This window comes from Mustela nigripes, chromosome 6, assembly GCF_022355385.1.
Source record: "Mustela nigripes isolate SB6536 chromosome 6, MUSNIG.SB6536, whole genome shotgun sequence".
NCBI classification, from domain to species: domain Eukaryota; kingdom Metazoa; phylum Chordata; class Mammalia; order Carnivora; family Mustelidae; genus Mustela; species Mustela nigripes.
Genome location: NC_081562.1, coordinates 106,431,067 through 106,447,538, shown reverse-complemented (window position 1 = coordinate 106,447,538; position 16,472 = coordinate 106,431,067). Strand labels below are relative to the sequence as shown.

General features: G+C 50.5%; 1 protein-coding gene across 10 annotated transcripts in view; it reads right to left on the bottom strand.

Annotated features, from left to right (window-relative positions):
- The window catches only part of CACNA1C (calcium voltage-gated channel subunit alpha1 C), a 641,635-nt gene that overhangs the window by 559,958 nt on the left and 65,205 nt on the right, over positions 1–16,472 (bottom strand). For all 10 annotated transcript variants that reach the window (XM_059403911.1, XM_059403906.1, XM_059403901.1 and 7 more), the window contains exon 3: positions 13,461–13,566. In XM_059403911.1, coding sequence (XP_059259894.1) covers positions 13,461–13,566 — 106 coding nt within the window. The remainder of the gene's footprint in view (positions 1–13,460; positions 13,567–16,472) is intronic.

Sequence of the window (16,472 nt, the reverse complement as noted above, 5' to 3'; positions counted from 1 at the left end):
GACCACTGCCCTTCGGAAGCTATGTCAGGAAGCTATGCCAGAAGCAGGTCATCTGCTTGTGACCTCGGGCGACTGCAGGGAACTGAGCCCACCAAAAGCGAAACCATGCATGAAGGGGGTCACTGTATCTAGAAAATGCTGGGAAGAGGAAGCTTCCCGCAAAGGAGACTTCTCACCAGGGCCTGAGGATAGGCAACAGTCCACCGGAGAGAAGGCTTCTGGGGAGCGGGATCTGGGCTGAGACACCCAGGGCCAGGTGCCTTTAGCCAGGCAAAGTGGAGGCAGCAGAGTTTCCAGAAACAGCAGTGAGCGGAAGCTCCTCAGTGAAGGGACAGAGACCTAGGCAAGCGCAGAGGTGCTGGGGTGTAAGTGTGGGGAAAAAAGTGAAGTTTTCCACTGCCGCAGGACAAACAACCACAAACTCAGTTGCCTGAAGCAAAACCCAATCGCTACCTCACTGTGCTGTAGTTGGATACAGAGGGGCCAGGTTGTCTGCTCAGGATGAAATCGGGGCAGTGAATGACAGGGAAGTCCCCGCTCAAGCTCCATCACGTTGGTGGCAGAGTTGTCGGCCCAGGTTGCTCTCAGCTCCTGGAGGTCATGCTCAGATCCTTGCTATAAGGCCTCTCTTTCTTGAAAACCAGCAAAAGAGCATATCTCACACATCAATTTCCCCTGTACTCTCAGTCTTTGCACCAAGAAGGACCCCATCCCTTTTGAAGTCACCTGACTAGATCAGACCTGTGTCCTTCCACTTTTTGCCCTTTCTCAAAGCCACTGTGCGGGACAGCATGTCCCACGGTGCTGTCCTATCCTCTTCACAGGACAGCCCCACAACCAAGAGGAGAGGACTGATGGTGCAAGGGTGTGGGGCCCCAGGGGTCATCTCAGAATTCAGCCACCAAGTAGGCTAGCAAGTTGGGCCAGTAGCATCCTGCAGATCAAGACCACGCATGTCCCTGTGCTCCCCGGCCCTCCAACCCCCAGAGCCTCCTTCTGCCTGTATTTCCCCCAATCCTGTCCAACTGCCACAATTCAAACTCAACTACATTCTGAACCATGAACAGCCCAGGTCTCCTGCTGCCTGCCTCCCGCCCACACATCGATCCACAAGCTCTTCCCAGGCCTGCGCTCTCTGACCTGGCCACCAGTCCCACAGCCCTGTGCTCCAGGCTCCAGAAGACCCGATTCACTTCACAAAGTCCCCTTCTGGGCATCCTTCCTATTCTCAAGGTATGACCCTGGCCCTGAGGACTCAAAGGTGTCAGAGAGTGAACCCTTCCCAGGGCATGTGACCATGTGTCCTAGAGCACAAAGAGACAAACTCCCATGTTTTTAGGTGTCTTCTGCTCTGTATGTGAGGACGGCTTTACGAGTTGTGGGACAGGGCTAAGGAACAACTCATCCCCTAGGTTCAGTTGTGCCCAAGCTGAATGAGCCCCCAAGAAGCAAACAAGACGAGCATACCACGAGCTCCCCAGCAAGGGGCTCCCTGTGCCTGGTCATGGTAGGTCCCAGGCCCAGTCAAGAATCAGACGGCTGTCCCCTCGCCCGGCTTTCCCAAGTTCCAGCAGCCCAGCCGCACTGCCGGCAGCAAGCAGGTTATGGCCACACCACTCACCATCCATCTTGGAAAGGTCAGGAACTAAATTTGGAACTTGGCTTTTAGTTCATTTGCATCTCTAAGTTATCTTGAGAGGAGGCTAAAAGAGAAGGTTCACAGGGGAACATGCCAGAAAAACAAGGAGTACACAGGTCAGAGACCAAATCTCTCTGTCTCGTTTTGATAACCGTTACCGTGAGAATGAAGCGACATCCATGTGGCGTTTTGCATGTTCGGAGCATTTACGTGCATCCTCTCACTTGAGACCTGCTATGACTGTGTCTGAAGGCTAGGGAAAGAGAGGGATGCGGCCATGCCATTAGCTGTTGGCCGAACTGCAGCAAGAACCCAGGACGGTGACTGCAAGCCCAGGGCTCTGTCACCGCCATCACACTCCCCAGGGTCTAGGCCAAGGCTTTATAATGTTTTCCCATCTCCCGTGGGGCCCTGAGTGCTGACCGTATCCCATAAAGCCCCCCCACCATGAAAGGCACGTGGCCTGCACCTGGAGCCGGGCTACTGAGGTCCCCCGCACCCAACTGCTGGCCCAGCCACTAGACTGCAGTGATTAGGATCGCAGGAGGGTTCTTTGCTCCAGTGTGGGGCCTCTCTGGCTCTCAGAAACTACTTCCAATGCCTCTGTCCCCAAGAAGTCTTACTCAGGTTTTTAAGCTCATCTCAGGAAGTCGGGCTGATTCTGGGTCCTGCACTCCAACTTGAGATTCTCGGCTGAAGAAGACCTGAAGGCTTATCTGCCTAAGGATGTCAGCTCACGTGAGTCACGGGTCTTTGAAAGAATGCAGGAGTCAAAGCCAAGAGTGCTCAGGCATCGGTGGGTAGACACGAGCACCCTCCTCACCGACACTTACCAAAGGGCACCGACTAGGGGTTATGGGCCTTGCCCTGGAGACTTTGACAGACACAACACCGCCCCTGAGGGGCTTATCCCCCACATCCATGGTCCCTCCATTGTCCCTCAACAGATCATCACCTATGTGACAGGCGTGCTAGTTGTGCCTCCGGTGATTAAAGGACCATATTCTAGAAAAATACCCGGCCCTTACACCTTCGGAAAGCTACGGAGCGCAGCAGCGAAGGGCGTAGGCTGACAGGCCACACTCCAGGGGCTGGTTAGTTCATTCCTCTGTGCCTCCCTGCCCTGATCTTGAAAATGAGATGTCTATAATAATAACAAGAGAGGTCTCCTGGAGTTACTGCGAGGACTAAGCGAGTGAACACTGAGACATGCTGCGAGCAGAGGCAGCACTTCGAGTGGGAGCCCCTGAGTGTGGACAGTGCTGCTGTCACCCCTGCTTGCTGGAAGGCACTAACCCAACAACTTCAATCATACAGAAGTCAGGAGGAACAACGGGAATAAAGAGGGAAAAAGGCTTCTGAGAAGCCAAAATCAATTTTCTAAACTCCACACATTAAAGCTAATGCACCTTACCTATAAAGGAGCCTCATCAGTCGGAATCTGTTTACTCAGACTTTGCCCATATAGGATGGCTTTGGGGATCTAGTGCCTACACTCCCTGGAGAGGGAAAACAGCAAATGGAAAGGGCCGGTCCTGGAGCAGGAGACACCCCAACAAGGATGGTGTATGAAAACAGGGCCCAAAGACCGTCTCAGGTCACAGTGTTCAGGGGCCATCTGGACTCTCCTTCACCCTCTCGACAGCTTTCGGGAATTACACAAATTTATATACTGAATATTCCCAATGACTGTGCAGTCCCAGAAAAAGCACAGAGTATGCTGAGAATTCTTTTTTTAAAGATCCAGGGACCTGTATTTTACATTCTAGAAAGACTTTCTTCAAATACACTTCCATTAAAAGGGGCTCCATTACCCTGGGTGTGAATACAGATGGAACATATTCCCCCCAAAATGAAGGCAGATGGATAAAAATGGAGCAAGAGGTGTCACTGTACTTAGACTTCAAAGCATCCTCTCCTCTCCCCCCTTCCGCTGGCGAACGAACACAGAGTGGACAATGCCTTCTCCTCTGAAATATTTAGTGAGGAAACACTGAGTCAAACAATTGCCCCAGGGCACCCAGTGACAGGAAGCACAGCTCAATGGGGAGCCAGTGGTCCCCATGGGAAAGGCCACACCCCTGAGGCAGCCTCCCTACCCGCCCCCCTCCCCAGCTGTGCTGGCCTTGTAGTGTGTCCTGCCCTGCTCCCAGCTCTGACCCTGCCTCTACAGGTTGTCTCCTGTGTGGGGGGCTTCAAGCCACTGCTTTACCTGAGCACAGTGTTCTCTGTTCCCCATGGTGTGCTCCAAGGAAGACCATTCCCCAGGCTGTCTTGTGGTGGGAAGGTGGGCGGAGGCCCAGGGAGCCCGGGGCTGAGAACAAGGTGCTGGGAGTAACTGCCTCTGTCTACAAGCAGCATCTTCACTTGGAGGCTGTGTTTCCAGGTGCAAATTACTTCAACTCTCTGACCTTCGGTGTCCTCATCTGTTCAATGGGATAACAGTGTCTATCTCATAGGGTTATTATGATGCTTAAATGCATTAATACACTCAAAGCACTAAGTAGTGAGTGTTACTAACGTGTTAAAGACCCCAAGGAGTCTAACAAAAAATTAATAACTTTGGTTGCCTGAGGCTTACCAAACTCATTTTCCAACAGAACCAAGTTTGTTGGATTTTTTTTTTTAATTAACCTGTTAATACCGCTGCAGCAGGTTTAATCTTGGAAACATTTTCTACCTCCTTCTATGCTCACAGCAACTCTAACACTCCAGAGAACAGAGCAAAGAGCCCAAGTGATGGTACCGAATGTCCTAAGTTCAAATTAAGACCCTGCCCCTCACTCACCAAGTCACTTCACTTCTCCGAGACACAGTGTCCTCACCTGAAACAAAGAGATAAACCCTGGCAGGGGCCATTCATTCGCTCCTCCAATATTTATCAAGAGCCTGACATGCGCCAGTTACCACTCAAGGCCCTGGAGAAAGAGCAGCAAACAAAAGGGATGAATTCTCCACCCCCAAGGAAAGAAGTAAATAGATATTGTAATTTATTGCTGTGGGGATTAGGAAGAGTGTTTGCAAAGCACTGGCACCTGCTGGTCACTGCATAAAGGCAATTACTATGACAAAGCAGGACTGATTTCCCCCGTGGGGCGGCAGAGACACAAACAGGAAGGTTAAGTGACCGACCTAAGGCCACACCATTTCTGTCTCCCTTCCTAGCTCAGTGCCCTGGCTCCAGGATAGCTTTGCAGACACACCCAGGTCCCGCTCAGCCCAGGTCAGCCAGACAGAACCTCCAACGACGGGAGACCTCATGCAGATCTGAAACACAGCGTCCTGCTAATTCTCTCATCTATAAAATCTCTGCCAAAGTTTACCTTAATCCAGCATCTTACTTTTTTTTAAGGTGCAGATTAAGAGTGTAAGTGGTCTACGTTGGCTGAACACAGGGAAATGTTACAAGGAACAGGAGCTAATGTTTAATAAAAGAAGAATCTCTGCTACCTTATATCCTCAAACACCAGTCTGTGTTTATTCATTCATGCAAGAAGTATTCAGTCGTGATCATCTGTATGCTTCATTCTGCAGAATGTATGCACTTTCTGCAAAAATTGCTACTTAGAAAAAATAAATAAATAAATGCATAAAGACCGTCTCGGCGCTGCTGCCTGCCCCCCTTCCAGCCCCGCTCCCTGCCACCACCACCACATGGCACAGAGAAAATTCGCAGATGATGCTGCAGCTTGCTACCTGTGATCTGCTATGAGCATACCTTACAGCCCCAGTATTACTGCCGAGGGTGTGCGTCTGGGGCATGAGGAGGACATGTATGAGGTAGCAATGGTAAATCACGTTTTGTTGATGCATGAAAGCCCACAAAGACAAGAAAAGCCTGATGATAAAAGAAATCAAAACTCACTGCAGGGAGAGGAGGAGCCTCCCAATGGGCATTTTTATTCACTGCTCAGATAGAAGCTCTGACAGGGGTCTCTTCAGGCCCGGTGGGCAGGTCCCGGACTCATCCCAGGACGTCGAGTGGCCTAAACTACACTGTGGAGTGTCTTCGCCCCCTCCAGCTTGGGGATGGGGGAAGCTCAGATTTATAGTGCTCTGGCCCACTTTGGCTCCCTGAGCTGTGATCGAGAAGGGACGGACACAGGCTTGTTCCAAGCAAAAAACACCTGTGGGTGTGAGGGACGGAGACCCCTACAGGCCACCCAGGGATGTCCCTTCAGGGCTCATTTTCTCCTCCACGAATGCATTTCTGCTTTGCTCCCTCTGCAGTCTGACGGTGAGGGTGAGGCATGTGCAGACACATGTCAGTCTTGCCACATGAGAGTTGCTAGAAACAGGGCCTTTTGGTGTCCTCTCTTACCCTTCTGGTGTAAAAACAAGCCTGAGTGCCACCAATCCTGACTTACCCCGAGGAATCAGCTGGAGGGGACAGCTTTCGGCTTCTGGTTCTAAAGGACAACACACATTTGCTGTGGCAGGCACCATTCTAAGCATTTCTCATACTTTAATTCATTTAACCTTCATGGCCAGCCTAGGATGCCAACTCTCATCGCTGCCCAACTTTATAGCAGGAAATGGGAAAATCTGACATCCCAACCCTCTTCCTGACGTAACTCAAGAGCCTCTGAGCAACCCATCCCCCTGAGCTCTCTCCACTCCCTCGCAGAGATGCAAGCAAGCCCAGCCCTAAAACAAGTCCTTTTCTGGCCTCTCTGCCTCGGCCGAGAGCCTGGCTCTTGCTCCAGAAAGTACACAGCACTGTTCTTTGCACAAGGTCAAATGCCAAATATATTCTCTTACTATTTCAACCCAGGCCAAGTCTTTATGGACTTCAGAGTTTGAGAGAACTGGGAGTTTCCCACATGCAGTGCATTCAGCCCGAGCCCAGAGGGGGTTCGACAGACAGCCTACGTACCCCACAACTCCTGGGTAACGGCTATCGGTGGGACAGGGTATAAATGACGAGCTGCATGGCAGGTGGCACCACCAATGACAAGACTGTGAATAATACATAGAGAAATGTCGTGTCATGGGCCATTTCAGTTTCAAGATGCTTCGCTAACATGAGAAAAGATAACAAAGATGATGGATTTGGGTGCAGAAGTACAAGTGAGGTGGAGCACAGAACAGACTTTTCTTTAAGTAATGAGAGAAAGAGCCAAAAAAAAAAAAAAAAAAAAAAAAAATTCCGATCCCAGCATACTTTTCATGTCTCAGAAGGAGAAGAAAGCCAAGTGCTAGAAAAATAAATGGGGGTTATATTAAGGAGGCAGAGGGTGACGGAGAATGTATGGAAGCTGACAAATTTGCAAGGGAAGGCACAGCAGGAGCAGGGGCAGGTGTGGGCTTGCCAGTGTGTGTGAGAAGAAGACTCTCGGCTAATTCTGTGACAGCGCGAGCGCGCTTCGTTAAACAGTCTGTTCTGAGCCCAACAGAGTGGGAAACCTCTCGGCAGCCGACGTGGCCCAGAGAGAGCTGTGGGTAGGCAGTGGCAGACTGGGGCGGGCAAGCCGAAGGAGGGTCCACTCTACGATGACGAGATCAGAGTCACTGTCCTCGGAGAGCAGTCCCCAGTTCCCGGCCTGCGTTGGTCACCAGGGCCGCTGCTTGCCAATGGGACCCCAGAACCCCCTCCAGACACAGAATGGGGGTGCTCTGGCCGCAGAGCCTGGGAGTGTACTTTCTGACCAGGTCTTCATGTGATCCTTACCCCCTGAAGTCTGGCCACTACTGCTGTCGCCATCATCCCTCCTCTGCAGTTTCTGAGAGCAGGACTCTGAAATAGCACTTCCTTATTTAAAAGATGGCACCATGCCATGAAAGTAATGGGAGAATTCTCGCACTTTTATTTAGGGGTACCTAAGTGATCGGGGACCACGTTCTGGCACAACACTGACGCTCAGCAAATAGGGGTTACACGTCTACTCTCTCAGGGCCTTGGTGAGACTACAGATGCAGACCTACATCCCTTCCTCCTGCACTAGGTCCTGAGCCCAACCTCCCCTTGAGCAGGCCAATTCTCCTAGGACCTGCAGGGCTGCCACAGAGACAAGTCTGAGCTAGCAACGGTCTCTTTCTTACATTTTTGAACCTTCTGACCTTTGCTGCTAAGGCTCTACTCCCTCAGGTTTCCCTCCTAACCTCTCAGGCCAAACCTTTGTCGTGTCCTCCGTGGTTCCTTTCACTCTGTCCACTGGGCGGCCACAGCCTGGGACACCAGTTCCTCTTGCTGTCCACCCTGCCAGTGCTCCAAGCTGGGCCTGTGGCATTTCCTTCTGTCTTCTCACTCCTCCTTCTGCAGCACCAACCACCTCCTGAGCCCCTAACTCATATCTGCTGCCTGTTGGACACCTCCATCTGCATGCTCCTCGATAACACAGCTCAAATTGTACCCCTCAGTGTTTTCCCCTTAAATGTGACCTTTCTCCTGACAGCGTCCTGGCTAAAGGCAATCACATCCTCAGAGTCAGCTCTCTCTGATTCTTCTGCAATATCCAAATGGTCACAGGTCCAGGGAAGGTTAGCTCCTAAATCCACCACCCTCTTCTCTATCCCTGTCACAATTATCCAGACTTCTGCAGTTTCTTTTCTTCTTCACAAACAGTGAGACCTCCATCCAAGCCAGCTTCATTATGCTGCAAAAGCACCCTTTCCCACATATACTCCCAGACCCAGCCCTCTCCTGCTCTGAAGATCTTCAGGAACTTCTCATCACCTGCAGTTATGTTCAACTGCTGGCGTAATCCAGGAAGCCCACCAGCACCTGGCTCTTCTCTTCTCATTCACTTGAAACTCTAGTCATAAAGGGCAGAACTGCAGGGCCCTTGCACATGTGTACTGAAATAACTCTTTCGGCCTGGAAATCCCCTCTTATTGGGAGATGCAACTTAAATATGACCTCCCATGTGAAGCCTTCCCTTACCCCCTTCCCAAAGGCTAAATGAATCCATGCTTCCTCCCTGACACCCTGACCCGTTATAAGACATTTCATTATTTGCAAATATCTGTATGTTTATCTTTCCTGTCTGCTTCTTGAAATATCCCAAACACCATGCCTGGCTCTTGGCATGCATGTTTGTCAAATGACTGAAGGAGCAAAAGATGGACCCATGGAAGGAGATACCAGAGGCAGAATACAAGGCAAGCAGTGACTGGAAGAGTCCAGGCAAAAGGCCATGATGGCCTGGGGGGATGCTGTCCATGGCAGGATGGTAACAACACCACCACCCCCCACATGGAGCTCTCCTCATGGAGCTCTTCTAAGAGCCTTAAACATCTTATCTCATTAATCCTCACAGCAACTTATGAGATAAATATTCCCATTTTACAGATAAAGAAGTGAAGGCCCAGAAAGTTCACACAAATGACTTTGGAACTAGAAAGGAAGCTAAATGTGATGGCTGTATCTGAATCTGCTCAGTGAGCATGGTGAGGGTCAGAAGGTGTTCAAGGTGACTCTGTATGACATCAAGGTTGACAGAACCAGCGACTAGGCTAAAGGCAAAGGTCAGAAGCAATGTTCATGCATGGTTTCTTTTACATTCTTTTTTGGAGTCCGGTTGTGTGAGGAGAGGGAAGTTGGATCGTACGTGGACTTGCCTGTCTGAGGGGTCTACGGGACATCCTGGCGCACATCACTGTGGGCCAGGACCACCCTGGGCGTTTCCTGCCGGCAGCTGGCCCTTCTCTGCCCCAGAACCCCAGGCGGGAGTGTGACTTCCATCTACCAGGCCAGGGATCGGAGCTTCAAGAAGACGAAATAACTCCACAGGAAGATCCAGATTAAGAGACAAAGTGGTAAGGCCAAGGCATGGACCCACATCAGCCCAACGAAAAATTTAACACTATCCAAAAACCCAGTAGTTCCCAAACCTGACTAATCCTTAGCCCCTTAACTCCAGCCCAGGAGGAATTTTTCAAATGCATATTCCCAGGCCATGCCCCAGAACTACTAAATCTGAATCAGATCTACGCACACACTGGCATCTTTCCGTTGAGGTTATCCAAGTGGTTATATCAGTCAGGGCAGTCTCAGGAGTTACTGCACAGGTCCACGGACCCCTCTAAAGCAGGAAACACTAGTCCAGGCCTTAGGGAAGAGCTCAGAGCTGGACACCTAAGTCTAGGAACAACTTACCTAGAAAGGGAACATGAAATTGTGGAAGTAGATGAGCTCACCAAGGGAAGACCACAAAAAGAGAAAATAAGAGGACCAGGACAGCAACCTGGTCAAAGTTCCTGTAGAAACAACACTAGAAACTAGAAGAAGCAGGGAGAAAGTGAGAAGAGATAGGAGGGGACTTAATAGTAACTCTGTCCCAGAGCCAACAGGCAAAGAGTTCTACAGAGGGGCATCTCACAACATGAGACGCTGCAGGGAGAAGGGGGAAGAGGAGGGCCCAAATCACAAGGCTCATATTGGCTACATCCAGGAAGCAGAATGATAGCCTGGCCTATAAGCCAATGTGGGTTTGGCTTCATTGGTTGTTTCAGGGGTTTTCTAATGCCCCTTGGCCACCAGGTCAGTGGCCTTCAGTGTCCCAGGGAAGGTATGACCCAGTGGGATGCAGAGAATAGGAGTCACACATGGCTTCAGAGTCCAAGGAGTGTAAGCCAGGGCACTGAGGACAATCTGCACGACCACAGGGGCTTCTGCTATGCCACTTTGCCCCAAACAAAGATCTCAAGTTGGCGAACCTGGGAGCATCAGCCAGGAAACAAAAACGAGTGAGATCCTGAGATATGTCCTTAAAAGGGGGCTCATGAAATCTTCACCATGTCTCCATTCTCACAGCCCCAGCACGGCCAGGAAAGGTCTGGACTACAGATCAAGAGACCCCATGTTGGGAACAAGAGAGCCCACCGCCTGCGCGGACCAAAGACCAAGGCCCCTCCAGGAGGGACAAGGCCACTTCAATAGTGTGGCTCAGCCACACCAAGAACAGCATGTCCCCTTGGCTCCACAATGCAGTGGCCCTGAGCTACAACTCCCGGAAAGGGGCTGAGAGCCCTGACCTTACAGAGGTGAGGTTTATGGCCGCAGGCAACAGGAGTCACAAATCAGGCAGAATGGTCAGTGAGAGAAAAGCAAAAACAAGTTGCGTTTCTTTCCCTCCTGAGTTTGCCAACTGAGATCCATATCTTTTACTTCCTAGAGATGGGCACAGAACACAGAGAGCACGGAGCTGAAGAGAGAGCAAAAACAAACTGGCCGATGTAGCAAATGCATACTCTTCCTGAAAAACATGTCAACATTAAAATTTTAAAATTACATATATATTAAAGGAAGCTTGGATAGAGCAGAATTAGGGAAGCATGTGCCTGTGTCTTTGTGTGTATCCGTGTGTATATCTGTATATGTCTATGTATGTGTGTATGTGTTTCTGTGTATCTGTGCATATGTGTATGTTTGTGTATCTGTGTGTGTCTATGTCTGTCTGTGTCTATGTGTCTGTGTATACATGTCTGTGTGTGTATCTATTTCTATGTATGTATCTGCATGTGTGTGTTTCTCTGTGTACATGTCTCTGTGTGTATTTCTATGTGTGTGTCTGCATATGTCTCTGTATGTGTCTGTGTGTGTCTATGTGTGTTAATGTGTCTGTGTATATATGTCTGTGTCTCTCTGTATATGTGTATCTGTGCATGCCTTTCTGCACGTGTATCCGTGCGTGTGTGTGTGTGTGTGTGTGTGTGTATGCTCCTGTGCCCTCATGTGTGTCTGGGCGTCTGTGTGTGTTTGGACTGGGGATAAAGGAAACATGAGTATGCTTCCTTCCCTTAGTAAGTCACTGGCCAAGCTGTGACTTGAAAGAACAAGGAACTGCTCTAGCAATGAGAAGCCCCTTTCCAACCTTGCACCCTCTGTTCCACACGCCCCAAATTCCTAGTAACTTCACGACAAAGTTCGCTGGCTGTCCCCATCCCCTCTCCCTCCACCTATGTAACCTCTCCCCTCATTTGTAAGGAAGAAAAGAACAATAAGCCACTGGCACTGGGAGGTCTTGTGAGGCCCTGGCTTTCATGCCGGTGTTACTCTTTTTTTAAAATACAGCTTTACGGAGGTATAATTGACATACCATAAAAGTCACCCCTTGTTAAGTATATGCTGCCAGGATTTTTAGTGCAGTCACACAGCTGCACACCCAGCTTCAGAACACCTCCATCACTCTGCGTTGGGATTTTAAAAATCCATTGTCCCTCCAGCAGTCTCTGCAGCCGGCAACCTCCTCCCTAGCTCTGGAGTAGGTCCAACGTAGTTCCTCATGGTCTCCCCAGCCCGGCCGCCCTCACCAAGTGCGAGCTTCCCAGCCCCAGATGCAGCCAGCACAGGCTGCCCTCAGAGCGGTGCCTCCCCTGCCCCCCACTGCTGCTAATCCCCCAGGGAGCTGGGCCAGAGGGACTGAGGCAGAGACTAAAGGCAAACCCCCTAAAACTCTCTGTCCACCTTCCCCACTGCTGTTGCCTGGAGTCCACCCAAAGTCTCACCCTCTTCGGAACAAAACAGAGTCTTTTTTTCAAGTTGCAGATTAAGTGCGAAGCTGCGGGGGTTTCAGGAGGCTGGCGGGGGTGGGGGGGTGGTGGACACGCAGAGAAGGACAGCCCTTGGAAGGTGCTCCTCCTTGAAGGGCCATTCAGGAGACACTTTTGCTTGTACTTATTCTGACACAGGAAAGATTTCTTGCCTGTTAAGAGACAAGGTCACACCTCAAGAAGGCCGTGAGGACGGCAGCAAGGGCTCCGCCTGCTGACTCTGGCCGTGTCATCCCTCGGAGCTCCCCGGCCAGCTCTGTAACCTGTCCCTGACACGCCACCCCAGCCGAGCCACACTACCTTACTCAGTGTGGAGCCAGGCCTAACTGACTGGGGAACGCAGCTGAGGAGCTGAAAATGTGCCTCCGATTCAGATGCTGAGGGGGCTAAAGAAAATGTCGAAGGTTAAGAAGCAGAAGAACTCGAGCCGTGATGCTATCCACAGCCAGCAACAAGGGAAAGGAGAATTTGGTAACGCTCCTGCTTCTTTTCAGAACGATCTGATCAGACAGTCCCATCTCACTAATTAGAGGAAGGTGCTAATGATGGGGAAAGATGCATTTGGTGGGAATCACAGGAAAAGTTATGGTGTCTGCAGGAGAGGGCAAGAGAGACAGGCTTTTCCTACAGCCTGTGGCAGAGGCACCCCGGACTGCCCCGATTTTGCCAGCTGCATTCCAGAGCTCTTTTCCTCCCATGCCCAGATGGAGCAAAGGCCTCTATAATGACTTCACGCTCGGCCAAAAGTAAACACACTCCACGCTTTTTCCATGGACAAATTCTAACCCCGAACTGCCAGCAGCACTGGATTCCCAACAATCCAAATGGAAAGACGTCTTTCCCAAGAAAATAAAACCTTGTCAACTAAATAATGCATCTTGGCTGCAACAGGAAACTTTCCTAAAAGCTTCCTAGAAATTGCTTCTTGTGCAGTGATACTACAGATCACCTGAGCAAACCCTACCAATGGGACACCATCGCTGAAAATAAATACAAAAGTGATCCAAGAATAAAAGCTTGCTCCTGCAAACACCTGCACGTGCAACTTAGACGGCACATTTTGTAGCCTTCGACACAAAGACACACACACACACACACAGAGCTAACCACCACCTAATTGAAATATTCTTCCTGAAAACAGGCTGTGATAAGACAGGTGCTGATCTGAATAAACAGCAACAGCACTTGAGCTCTGAGCTCGGCAGCACCCCTGCACGTGTCGCACGCACATCTCACTTCTCCCCACATTCCACCTGGAATCCGTGTGATCCGAGCTCGTTCCTCCACCAAGGGAAAAAAGCAGAGAGAGACGGGATGGTGGACTTACCAGGTTAGAATTGGTGGCGTTGGAGTCGTCTTCTGGAAAGGGAATATAGATCGCTAAGGCCACACAATTGGCAAAAATAGTCAGTAAAATAATTATTTCAAATGGTCTGAGGAAGAGAGTTAAGGAAGTCAATGCTGCGGAAAGCACAAGTGAAACAAACATACTATACATATATTTTTAAATGAATCAAAGATTCCTAAGAATTTTGTTTTAACAATACATTCCATCCCCTTGTATTCTGAAAAGAAACATATGCCTTTTTAAGTGCTTCTAATGGGTCCCCGCCAAAATTTTTCCTAATATGTCAAAAGTAGTGGAGGCCAGTCGCGTGCCAGAGTAAACACAGATTTCTAAAAACTTTTTTTCTTCTTCTTTTATTTATTTAGATGGTATTGGACTTCATTTTCCCCCGTGTGTGCTTGGGGTTGCTTCTACAGAGCAGAGTCTGCTCTGGTCAGGACGGGCGGTCCCCCCCGACACCCCTTCTCTCGTGGTTTCCATGCTGCCCCCGCTCCGGGGGGGACTGTAGCTGGGGAGGTGGGAGAGGTGAGACAGAATTGAGGCAAACTTGACATTGAGATTTTCCTTTGAAATTCGAACATTTACTTTTGATCTTTTAATCTGAAGTTGGGAGTGATTATTGTTCTTTTCTCCTACTTTATTTCCTGACACCTTCCACGGAACCTGACGATGGCTGGGTGCTCTGGACCCTCAAGAGCGTGACAGCCTATGTCCTGTCCTTCAGGGCAGGGCCACCATCTTTCCTCCAACTCTCTTCAGTCTGTGGAGGCCCCACCTTCAGGGGCCAAGCCTTATGTTCTAGGTGCTCTTGACCTCCACTGGAGTGTGCTGGGATCTGGAGAGACGAGCCAAGTTCACTCACTAACAGCCATGCACTTCGTGAGGCTCTTGGGCCCAGATTTCTTTATCAAAATATTGGGTAGAACCCATTCTCCAGGGAAAGAGGAGTTAATATGACTGGTCCCTCCACCCTACACCTACAGCTGAGGACCAGAGAGGAGACGCTTCAAGGAAAGGCCAGTTCATGGTCTTTGGACCCCATCTTCCCCAGCACTGCCCTGTTTTCGGCCTCGTCCATGGGGCCCGACAAGATAAGGAAGGGAAAGAGGATGGAAATCTCTAGAAGAAGGGAACAACTCTCCCAGGGAAATCTGTACTCACGAAGTTAATGAACTGAAGCAGGGAGAGAGACCTTAGAGATCATCTCGTCCAAACCTCTGAGGCCCAGAGAGCCTGAGAAACTTTCCCGAAACCCCACAGCGGGTACTTCCCAGTCACGCCTAGAACCCTGAGCACAGAGTCCAGCGTTCACTCCCCCACCGTGAATGGCCTCTGACCTACGTTAACAGGGCAACTCTGGGCCTGGAAGGCACAAACTTTAGCCACTGTGCTGGTCATGGATCCCCCTCGGCCGCACAGGTGTAGCGGGGGGTCCATTTGCCAGCAAACCACACAAAGGCTGTCATTTTCCGTGTGTGGCCTGATATCAGGAAGATGACATGCAGTCTAACGCCCTACTTGACAGATACAGAAAACAAAACAACCTCTCCCAGGTTCCAAGCTGACAAGTAGCAGGGCCAGGGCCAGAGCCAGACCTACTGACCCATCTTCTCCAATAGGCCATGCTGCCCCTTGAGTTGACCAAGAAACCAGTAAGGACGCTGGTGGTGTTGAAGATGGTGACAACAGCAGGCGGGAGGGACAATGGCTGACACCACTGTGTGGTGCTGGGCCCTGCTCTGTTCCGTGCAAACCCCCAAACTGAATGTGCAGTTATCACCCCCGTTTCTAACTGAGGAGACAGAAAGGTGAAACGCTAACTTGCCCAACGTCACATAGCTTGTGGTAGGTTGGGATTCAAACCTAGGAAGTCTGCTTCTGAAGTCGGAGTTTGCAAGGACGACTTACTCTACACTGATCTCTAAGCTGATCACTCCTGACGTCACTCTGAAGCATTTTTAGAAAGTTCATACTTTCTAGACCTCCTACCACGAAACCCCTTCCCTCCTAGCCAGTTCCCCACCTGCTTACTAAAGTCCCATTCTGTCCAGGGGCTGGTTGATTTCATTCCCGTCATCTGGTCCCTTGTGCCCCTCCTCCCCCAACCAGGGCTACAGCACATCGGTTCAACTGAGTCAGACCTCATGCATCTGTCCTCAAATGTCAACTCGTTCCTTCCACCAAAGTGGGTGGTGGCTAAGCTTGGGTGTTTCTTACATAATCACTTCTACACCTTCCCCTAATCCAGGCGACCCATCCATCATCTTATGCTAAAAGTCCCTGGCTACTGCTGGAGACGATGATGTATAAAGAAACCAATCAGCCAGATAAGAAAAGCCACGAGCTGTAAAGTGGAGGAGAAGCCAGGTAAAACCTGGAAACGTACTGTGTCACCCTGTGACAGCCAGATCATTTTTTAAACTGTCTTTCCTTCTTAATGACAGCATTGGACTCCACTCTTTCCAGGAACGCAGAAAGGCGAGTACACCAGACCACCTCCTGACCTGTCCAGCTATCCTTCCAGGGCAATGTGGGAACGCCATCCACTAGCACTGCGGAAGCTGGGCCTGCTTCCTTTCCTGCAGGAGGGGAGGGCACATTCCCCGAGTTGGGGTGGCATGGCCTGGCTAACACTGGTCAACGGTCCTTTCACAGGTCCCTGCCTTGGGCCCCCTGTGGCTCTGTGACCAGTTTCCATGAACAGTGCCCCAGACACTGCCATTAAAAAACCCCCGCTCTCCTACACTCCCCCTCCTGCCTTCTCTGCTCTCTGCTCTCTCCTACACTCCCCCTCCTGCTGCTCTCTCTCCTCTTCAGTTCCTCCCAGGCCAGTAAGTCACCACCTACTGCTCCATTCTGCACACAGAGCTGCCTCTCAGGGAGCTGTCCGTCCCAGGAGGAAAAATCAGAGCTGATGAAGTTAACTCGTATGCACGAACACATCCCCTGACATGTTTTTCTGAGCAGGCTCCTACAGGCACAGACCCTGCC